At 39.3% G+C, this 9590-nt stretch overlaps 1 protein-coding gene across 1 annotated transcript; it reads left to right on the top strand.

Moving 5' to 3' along the window:
• The first annotated feature begins 630 nt into the window (after nt 1-630).
• slc26a10 (solute carrier family 26 member 10) lies at nt 631-8791 on the top strand. The gene is made up of 18 exons (XM_077512985.1): nt 631-1177; nt 2230-2340; nt 2413-2570; nt 2644-2808; nt 3039-3191; nt 4683-4765; nt 4845-4992; nt 5059-5172; nt 5886-5963; nt 6043-6138; nt 6439-6545; nt 6769-6838; nt 7142-7324; nt 7816-7870; nt 8093-8181; nt 8256-8310; nt 8406-8512; nt 8601-8791. Exons 1-18 carry the CDS (start codon nt 910-912, stop codon nt 8637-8639), a joined length of 2079 nt encoding a protein of 692 aa, XP_077369111.1. The 5' UTR covers nt 631-909; the 3' UTR covers nt 8640-8791.
• Nucleotides 8792-9590: the final 799 nt, after the last annotated feature.

Below are 9590 nucleotides of genomic sequence, written 5' to 3' on the forward strand. Positions count from 1 at the left end.
GATACATATATATCCCACATAAGACACATTTTATTTTTATTTTTTTTTACAACAAAATATAGGAAAATTGGTACACTGAGACACGTACCGTGTTAAGTTTATAAATAAATAAATGTTGACATTCTTCCTCTGCTTTCATTTTTCTTAGCAAGACACAGTGTCCAATCACTGTTGAGCTATTTTTGCATTAATTGAAGGCAATTAACTTCAAAGACGCTGCTGGTTTTTATTTTTTAGGTACAATGGAAGCAGCAAAGCAAACGTGAACTGCCGATTTAAAGTTAACGAGCAATATCGATTCTGACGCCTGCCTATCGATACGTGTATTGTGATGAGGCCCGCAACGATATATTGCCGTATCGATTTTTTGAGCACACCCCTAACATCCAAGGTGACATTTCTATGAATTTACATTCTTAATGGTAAATACTACAATGTGGCCTGAGTTTGACACCCTAGAGTCTTTAATGATGATAAACATATTTTTGGAATGTGGGAGAACACATGCGAACACTATGTAGGAAGGAACCACTTTTGCATCACTGTCAACTGATGTATTCAAATGTCAGTAAAGTAGTGTTATGCGTTTGAGAACTCTTTGGGCAATAGGACCCAGAGGATTTGGCCGCCTGACAACCTGATGACAACCTGCAGTCGCTCACCTTTTTTTTGTGTGAGTGTCTCCAACCTCCACTTCAGAAAAAGTCAAGTGAAACAAAAAAAAAGTTGAGCGTGTCATTGCCTGACAGGAAATCGTGTAGGCAGCAGGGGCAGACTTTGCTATAAAAGTCATGAAACAATCCACGCGTGTGCGCACTCATTAGACGGGACTCGAACGGTCATCTTGGTCACTCGTCATCCCCCCCCCCCACCCTACCAGGCACCCACCTGCTGCACTTTCGGAACAACATGAGTTCCTCCGTGGCCGTGTACCGGAGCATCTTCACCGAGGACCGCTTCAAACAGGCCTACGGCTCCGAGGAGGACAACACCAGTGGAAATGTGCCGTTGCGGGACAAGCTAGCCGGGAAGTGCAGGTGTTCACGGCGGGCCTGCCTCCACCTGCTCCGTCAGAGAGTTCCCATTTTCAACTGGTTGCCCAGATACCGCTTTAAGAAATGCCTTTTAGGAGACACTATCGCGGGACTGACAGTTGGCATTCTTCACATCCCACAAGGTCAGTCATCATACGTCATCAACGTTCAATAAGACGTTTGTTGTCATGCGCACACAAAAAAAAGAAAAGAAAAAAAAGACGCTTTCAACGAAAAAGTTTCTCAGATAAAAAAAAAAAAAAAGGATACCGTAGAAAGTAAAGAATAATAATAAAAAAAATGTCATCAAAATGAGCTTATTTGATCGAGTACTTGGCACATATTACAGTTACAGTATTAGTCGCAGTAGCTTACTTGAATTACTTTTATTGTTAGAAGCACTGTAATATACATACTTTTTTTTTTATTATTATTATGTTGTGACTAATTATATTGTGTACATCAATTTTCTATACAACGTGCCCTCATTAGAGTCATGTGTAAGCAGAAGCTGTCCCAGCTGACTTTGGGAAAAAAATGGATTACACCATGGAATGGTTGCCAGCCAATCCTTGTGCACTAAATAAATAAATAAATAAATACATAAATGCATCATTCCCACCTAAGGATAGTTTTGAGTCTTCAGTGAACCTAACCTAACACACACGTTTTTGGAAATGTGAGAATTTTGAGGAAGACACGCTAGCCACTTGACCACCGTGCTGCCATCATATTTTTGTTTTTTTCAATGCCATAATCATGTAATTGATAATATTTTTTGTATGTGCCATATTTTTTTTTTTAGTGCACTAGTGGTTAGCTTGTCTGCCTCACAGTTATGAGGTTTGGGTTTGAATCTTGCATGTTAGATTAATTGGAGAATTTCCTGCAAATGTGTCGATGCTGTCAGTTTGCCCGCTCTGGCTGTTGTCCAGCGACCAGTCGAGGGTGTACCGGGATAGGCTATGACCTTATTGAGGATAAACAGTACAGAAAATGGATGAATGCATTTTATATTAAATGCAATAAATACTACCACTAATGCAACAACTGTTTTTTATATTTATTTTTTAATTTAAATATTGTTTAGTTCTTTACTAGAAAAACATCATCCAGTGTTTAGCTTTTAAAGGACTTTTTGGGAAGGATATACTGCAAATAAAATTAGGATTTTGAATTGTTCTCTCCAACACAGGGATGGCTTTTGCACTACTCACTTCTGTAGCACCGATATTTGGTCTGTACACGTCCTTCTTCCCAGTGGTCCTCTATATGATTTTTGGCACCGGTCGCCACGTCTCCACAGGTACAGTACATCTTCAGAGTAATAATACTTAGAGTTAGGGTTACTGTCACTGAGGTCAAGGACTTGTCACAGGTACGTTTGCTGTGGTAAGTCTCATGACCGGCTCTGTCGTGGAGCAACTGGTCCCCAGACCTCTGCAGTTGAACTCCAGTTCGCCTGAAGGGGCCGATTTCGAGCTCCAGAAGATCAGCGTGGCCTCAGCTGTAGCACTTCTCTCTGGAATTATCATGGTAACGAAGTGAGAGGAGATGAAAGTTGACTCACACGTGGATCATAACCCAAGTGAATTATTTTGTCTTCCAGCTCTGTATGTTTGGTCTTCAATTGGGCTTCCTCTCCACCTATCTGTCAGAGCCAATTGTTAAAGCTTTCACCAGTGGCGCTGCCTTCCATGTCACCAGCTCACAGTTGCAAAGCATGCTGGGGCTTCGCCTCACGCGATACACGGGGACTTTCTCTCTCTTCAAGGTGAGCAGAGGTTTTTACATTGAGACACTGCAGTCATTAAGGGCAAAGAAAGGGCTATTATGTGCTAAGATTACTGTACCCTCTACTACTATTAGATCTCTCATACAACCTCAAAAGCTGTAAAATTGCATCGTAGGCTTTTGCCCTCCGCTCTTTGACAGTGGAAGTGATACAGAATAACAACATTGGGAGAAAGTTGGAGCAATACTAGATTTTGATTTTGTGTTCAGACTTTGGCGTCGGTGATGGAGAACCTGCCTCAGACGAACACGGCGGAGTTGCTGATCTCCTTGGTGTGTTTGGCAGTGCTGGTCCCAGTGAAAGAGATCAACACACGCTACCGGCAGCGCCTGCGCACACCCATCCCGGTGGAGATCCTCACGGTCAGTTGGAGTGATTTTCGTAGTGTTCAGGTTTCCGATCTGGACCGCTGCATCATTTTATGTGGCCCATGAAAGCAAAAAGTGTACTTCATAAGGTCATGGTTCTTGCTAAATGGATTTGTTACTTTCATTTTGGAAGAAAATTGGCACCATATTTGCAAAATTTCTTTCATTTTAACAGAAAATGTAATACACTAATTGTTTTCACCAAATCCCTTCTTGAAATGAATTGAATGATAGAGTTGAATGCTTGAAAGTATTTGGTTGTCACTATTTTTAAATTGAAAGTCATAAGTAATGTAAGTGAACTTGTCACAGAGACTACTCACAAAGTACTTATAGTTCAAATATACAAGCGCAAACTAAACTAAGGCTCGATTGCCATTGCTTGTGTGAGGGATAATACTGTAAATAAAAGACAGTCAGCCGACAGTATTGACCTAACAGGACAAAAATGCGAGTAGTAAGAGAGTTGTCCTTGTACAGTATGGAACACAAAACTGTATTTATTTTCTGCAAGATTCACTTATACGGAAGCGTATTGCATTCACTCGAAAAACAAAAAACAAAGCAAAAAACTCTTATTTTTCTGACTAATTTTTTGTGGGAGCTTTGTTTTTTGAATATTTTTTTTCTGTTTTTCTGAATATTTTTGGTTCTGTTTTACTGATTTTTTTTTCTGTCAGAAAAAAATATTTAAAAAAGCAGGGGAAATATTCAGAAAAACAGGAGGAAAAAAATGATAAAAAAAAAACAGAAAAAAAAATTATTGCAAAAAACAGAGCACCAACTTCTGCTTTTCGGAGTATTTATTTTTTATTTTTTTCAATACCTCTGAACTCCAAGTGACTTGTTGCAGACCACTGACCTGTATATATGACTGGATAGCCGATAGCCCATACACGCCAGTGCAAGCTGTTGAAGTTACAGGGCGGCCATCTTGTTACTCCCACCTCCCGAGCAGGCAGTTAGTATTTCTCACCTGTTCATATACCATATAGTTTATACAGTAGTCTGCTCGTGAGGTGGTGGTAACAAGATGGCTGGCCGCCCTGCAGTGACTTCAACGGCTTGCACTAGCGTGTATGAGCTATCGGCTATCCAGTCATATATACAGATCAATGGTCTGCAACAGGTCACTTGGAGTTCATAGATTAAAAAAAAATAGATAAATATAAAATAATAAATACTCGGAAAAAAACAGAGGTTGCTGCTCTGTTTTGTGGACTAATTTTTTTTATGAATAATTTTTCCCTGTTTTTTTTTTTTATTAAAAAAAAAAATAACTAAAAAAAAACGAAGCTCGCCCAGAAAATTAGTAGTTTTTTTTTTTATTAAGTATAAGTGAGTATGTATGCATATATATGTATGTGAGTATAATAAATTAGTATTTTTTTTCAAGCGAATGCAATACGCATCCGTACACTTAAACATTGTAGACATAATTGTAACTAAGAATAAATAATATGTAGATGTGTTGTGTTTCCTTAGGTGATTATTGCCACCGGTGTGGCCTATGCTTTCTCTCTGGACTCCATTTATGACATTGAGATTGTTGGCCACATCCCAGCAGGGTAATTATTCACAAATCGCTACCAGCACCAACAAGCCACCAAATTCATGTTGTTTTACTTGTTTCCCACCTTTTTTCAGATTCCCAAGTCCGCAGTTACCTGCCCTTCACACATTTCCTGCCATTGCTGGGGACACCATCGCCATCACGTTTGTTGGCTACGCCGTGTCGGTCTCACTGGCAATGATCTATGCTGACAAGCATGGATATTCCATCCATCCCAACCAGGTAAAGCCTGGAAATAGTTTCTGAAGCTTCCTAGCAGTCTGCTAACTTGAGAACTTGTGTTTGCAGGAGCTGCTGGCTCACGGTATCTCCAACACCGTGTCTTCCTTTTTCACATGTTTCCCAAGTTCAGCCACTCTCGCCACCACAAACATACTGGAAAGTGCCGGGGGATACACACAGGTAGGTTATGCATAAGGTTAAAATTCATGTCACGGTATACATTGAATCCCTTTATGGCAGGGGTGTCAAACTCATGTTAGCTCAGGGGCCGCATGCAGGAAAATATATTACCAAGTGGGCCGCATCGGTATATAACTTAAAAACAATTACTGTCATTTATACGCAGATTTGTGGACTAGCCCTAAATTACGGAGCTCAACTGTAATCATGTTGTTCCGAAAACTAACGCAAATGCAAATGGAACGCAACAACATTGCCGGTCTACGTTCCGGACGTGTTAAATCGACCTGTTTTACTAAACTAACTAAAACTCAACCAATAATAAACACTTTTTAAACAACTAAAACTAATAAAAACTAACAGAACCACCCGGAAAACTAATTAAAACTAACTAAATTTAAAAAACGAAACTCAAAACGAAATAAAAACTAACTAAAATGAAAATTCCAAAACTATAATAACCCTGTTCGGTGGCCCAAAATTTTAGCTCTCTGGTCGTGCTCTTCGGGTGGTGTGGGTTCGATTCTTTAGCTTATGACTGTTAACATACAGTATGCATCTTTCTCAGTTGTTGCCAATTCATATTTACCACATAGAATAAATGGTCATATTCATAAATTTGAGCAGGAAAAAAAAAACACGTAAATTTATTATTATTATTATTATTTTAGCACACCAGGTTAATGATGTATCTCGTGTGTTTGTTTCTGCAGTTGTCTGGCTTGTTCACCAGTCTCGTTGTACTAATTGTTCTGCTGCTTATCGGACCCCTCTTCCATTTCCTACCTAAGGTGTGTTTATGTGCACTATCAAAGGTGAAAGAGCACAGACAAACTTCACATCACTCTCCTTTTATTTGTTTGTCCACAGGCAGTCCTGGCATGCATCAACGTGACCAGCCTGAGGCAAATGTTCCTGCAGTTCCAGGACTTACCGGAATTGTGGAGAATCAGCAAAATTGACTTTGTAAGGCCACAGAAGGGTGAAGGACTAAAAGTTATTGGATCTATTCTGGAATGTAACCCCCAGGCGTGACTAGACCCCCGTGAGCAGAGATTGAAGATGGCTAATTGGTTCCCTTGTTACCAATCGAACAGCAACTGATTGCAAATGCACAGCTAATTGGTCTTTTTGGATTGAAGCGGTGGTCGTCTTTGTGTTAAGAAACAGGAACAAGATCTGCCCGTAACTCCTGATCACTCGGTTGTTTGCTAATGCAAAATGTGCCAAGGTATCATTTTCACAATGAATATTGAATGTATGCAGATGGTTTGGGTGGTGACCTGGCTGTCTGTTGTGGTTCTCAACGTGGATCTTGGCTTAGCCATCGGCGTGGTGTTCTCAATGATGACTGTAATCTGCCGCACGCAAAGGTACGTTTTTTTTTTGTTTTGTTTCATTATTAACATTAATACCTTCTCAAATGTTTATTGTAATTTTCGGAACATTGTAATCTTATAACATCCAACAGAAGAGCCATTTTAGTTGCACTTGATGTTGTACGTAATTATGTGGCTGATTAATAAAATGATGAAGCTTACTTAATGTCTGTCAGGCATGTTGATTGCATCCTCTGAACCATGGTTCATTCATCAGGGCTGGTTGCTCCGTGCTCGGCCGGGCCAGCAACACAGAAATTTACAGACCTCTGGAGAATCATAGTAAGGTGAGAGGATGCCGAAATACCGCAACATTCATCTCAAAGTCCATGTTATGGGGAAATGGATATCATCTAAATTTGACACACCACAGAGACGAGTGTTAACAACCCTGACAAATTTGAATGATTAAAACAAACCAGCAAGACATCAATTATCTTAAAAAATGTGTAGTCTATTTAGAAACAAATCTCTGAATTCACTTTACAGGGACTTTAACACATAAATTCAAGCAGATGTTTTGTTTTATGATATTTCAGTCAGCAGTGCGGATATTTTAGAACGTAAATGGCATCTTTTGTTCCGTTCAGTGCTACGAGGTGCCAGGGATGAAGATCCTGACCTACAACGGGCCTATTTACTATGGAAACCGGAGCTTCTTTAGGGAGGAGATAAGTCGGTTGTTGGGCCTGACGCCAGAGAAGATCCGCAGCCGAGAAAAGGCCAGAAAAGTTCTGGAGAAGCGTGAACGAGAGACCAACGTCAACACAGTGGTACGTCTTGCGGCACTCAACCGGTCACCACAGTCAAAGATGTACACTTAAACGCTGAGTCTTCAATTTCAAAACTAATAAATACATCATTTTATGATTTGACCGTAGTGCATGAGTAATCTGTGAATCTTGTGCCACTAATTTGATAGACAAGAAACCACCACGGCTGTAGAAAAACAGCCAGTCAGAGATGGAAGGCGTGGCTTACAAGGGTCAGCCATTTTAAACACACTACGCCCCCCCCCCCCCAACCCCCCCCCCCCCCCCCAAAACTTCCAATATAAAGCAATAACATTTAGTGTTATAGTAACACTACATTACAGGTAAGGTGGTGCCTTACTAGGTTTATAAAGTAACAGGACAGCACATTTATCATGTACAACTGTCTTGTGATAATGATTTTTTGTTTCTTATATTTTATTTTATTGCAACACGCTGAAACTGTTTTAATGTAGAGTCATTTCACATTTCTGGCTTTTGTCGTTCTCTAGGATCGAGGCATTGCAAATGCATCGTTTTCTTCAGAAAATGAATTCTTTCAATCTGGTAAGTTGTGGCATTCAGTACACTGTGCTGCCTCACACCTTGAGGGGAAAAAAATGTTTGTGTAATTACCTAGTCTAGTCTTTCCTTAAGTACACTTGCACACAGATCCATTTTTTCACTAATGTACAGTATGTGTGTGAAATTCTGCTATGTGTTCATTTTAAAGATCTCATCACAGGATTCAATTGTGGCATGACTGTGCTTTTTTTTTGCTGTGTGCAGAAACATCCAAGCATGAGGTCCGGACAGTGCTGATTGACTGCAGTAGCGTGATATTTGTTGATGTTGCAGGAGCGAGACTCTTTACTCAGGTTAATGTGCAAAAGCAACATAAACGACTCTTGGCGTTGCCATAAGTCAACAAATGATTTTTGTTGGTTTGCAGATGTGCATTGAATGCCAGAAAGTTGGAATTCATGTGTTTTTGTCCAGCTGTAATGGTAAGGCCTTTTTATGATTCTAGTGCTTTGTAAATATTGAGTTTTCTATAAAGATAGCTGTGATAGAAAATCATTTCTGACTTCTGTTCTCACAGAGGGTGTTTTAAAGATCCTCACATCAAGCGGACTCATGAACTACATGAACCCTCAGCATATTTTCGTCACTGTACATGATGCTGTGATGTATATTCAGCAGCAAAAGGTACAATACAAAGCAGCGACATCCACATGTTGGATATAAACGTTTATTTAAATGTTTCAAATGCTGAAACTATTGACGTTTGTTGTAGGAAAAGCATTCAGACAACACCACGACTGTTTGGGTGTGAGACGGATGCACAGTGATGAAGGATCCTGTTCCTCAGTCCGTTGTTTAGAAAAGAAATGGAACAATCAATGTGTGCATGTTACAAGTAGTTGTGTTTCAAAGAAGCAGTAGCCTGTTGTAGCGTGTGTGTGTGTGTATATATATATATATATATATATATATATATATATATATATATATATATATAGGTTTTTCCAGTGTTATCTATTTTATATAAGTATATAAGCAAAGAATTGTCATGTCATTTATGCTGTATTTTTAACAGAAGATGATTTGTTTGCAATCCAAAGACAAATATACATAAAGTGTACTGAGCTGTTATGATACATTTTATATTTATGTATTTTATATGTACTTGAATATGAGCATGCGTACAGGACATGCCATGAAATACTTTTTGGTATTTGTCTGCAACTGTCCTCCAGTGGCTGTTTTTAAAACAAATATATTGCTATTCAAGGATTATGAGACGGTATTTTATTAAAAGAAGTGATGGGTTTCTTCACCTATAAAGTCTTCGTTTGTGTGTGTGTGTGTGTTTGCTAACATTTTATTACACGTTGGGAATGTGAAGAATGCCAAGATCTTGGATAATAATACGAGACAAGATGAAAAGTTGATGAAAAACAGACAGACTACTTCACCACAATATCCGGATGATTGTTACACAGAAAGCCTTGGGGGGAACAAATACGCTGAGCGGTGATCACATTGTAGGAAACGTTTTGATCAAGGCAATTTATTGAAAAGGATACCTAAACATTACCTTATCACTCTGCTGCCATCTAGCGGTCAATACAGGTGTGTCCTCACACAGCCTGTAACCTTGACCTAATAATCAAACTGCATCAAACCAGGACAGAACAGACAAAAACCTAATTATGTTCTTGCTTGATGTTAGATAGCCAAGTTATTTTTTTTTTCAGTGCATATTTCAAAGAAGCCTCTAGAC

The sequence above is a fragment of the Festucalex cinctus genome, chromosome 2, assembly GCF_051991245.1.
Source record: "Festucalex cinctus isolate MCC-2025b chromosome 2, RoL_Fcin_1.0, whole genome shotgun sequence".
Classification (NCBI taxonomy): Eukaryota; Metazoa; Chordata; class Actinopteri; order Syngnathiformes; family Syngnathidae; genus Festucalex; species Festucalex cinctus.